General features: G+C 64.1%; 1 protein-coding gene across 1 annotated transcript in view; it reads left to right on the top strand.

Annotated features, from left to right (window-relative positions):
• Positions 1 to 6: 6 nt before the first annotated feature.
• The window catches only part of DNAJC14 (DnaJ heat shock protein family (Hsp40) member C14), a 4,106-nt gene continuing 3,169 nt past the window's right edge, over positions 7 to 943 (top strand). The window contains 1 exon segment of the mRNA XM_006035205.3: positions 7 to 943. This exon segment is cut by the window's right edge and continues 22 nt beyond it. Coding sequence (XP_006035267.2) covers positions 444 to 943 — 500 coding nt within the window. The 5' untranslated portion in view covers positions 7 to 443.

The raw sequence follows: 943 nt of genomic DNA, 5'->3' as shown, positions 1-943 counted from the left end.
CCCCCCCTTCCTGGAGCACAGGGTTCCTGAAGGCCGATCTCTGCCCCGGAGGCAGAAGAGAACACGTCTCTGCACACTTGTCTCCAAGCCAGCCCTGGCCAAAGCTTCTCCAAAGAACCATGCCTGGTTTGGGACTAGCTGGGGCTGGCAGGTCGGCTGTTATTGCTTCTAGAGCCCCTGGGGAAGATGACTTGTCTCTGGACAAACCTTCGGCCGAGGAGCAGGGGAATGGGCTGGCAGTCGGCTGTTCTCCCCTTCTGATCCCCTCAGGACCCAGCATGGTGAGCGCAGGCTACGTTGTGGACGGGAGCGACAGCTGGAATAGAAGCTGTGACCCAGCGCGGCCCTTCTCAGCTGAGGATGATGAAGACAGCGTGCCCTTTCTGGGCTCTGGCAGCCCTGGCCCCCAGCTGGCCGGGTCCTGTGGCTGCTGAGGAGAGAACATGGATCCCCCCCAGGCTTTATCTGAGAAGAGGAACAGCTCATGCAGTGCGAGCTGTCGGCGGTGGGTTTCGGAGGCCTCTGGCGCAAAAAGCAGAGCTGACCCGAAGCCACAGGGGTTGTGGCGGGACCCTGAGGAGGACAATGGCACATCTGGGGCCCCCAATGACCTGTGCGATGCCGGCCGGGGACCAGGCTGCCGGAGGAGTGGAAGACGGCGGAGGCACCGCTCTGCCACCAAGGACAGGGAGGAGGGGGCAGAGAGCCCCCGACGGGAAGGCAGGGCGGGGCACAAGGCACAAGCAGACGCAGAGGAGGAGCCATGCGGACAGGCGGCTCCACCTTCGCGCCGAGGAGCCGGGGCACGCAGGGGAGCTGGCCCGGCTCTGCCTGTCTTGCACATGGACACTTGTCAACCTGCTGGTGCTAGTCACCCGCAAGTGCCGCACATACGTGGAGGCCAGGGCACGGCTCCTATATTTCTGCTGCCCTGGCTCCGGGA

The sequence above is a fragment of the Alligator sinensis genome, unplaced genomic scaffold (genome assembly GCF_000455745.1).
Source record: "Alligator sinensis unplaced genomic scaffold, ASM45574v1 scaffold1065_1, whole genome shotgun sequence".
NCBI classification, from domain to species: Eukaryota; Metazoa; Chordata; order Crocodylia; family Alligatoridae; genus Alligator; species Alligator sinensis.
This window is presented reverse-complemented; position numbering and strand designations above follow the sequence as displayed.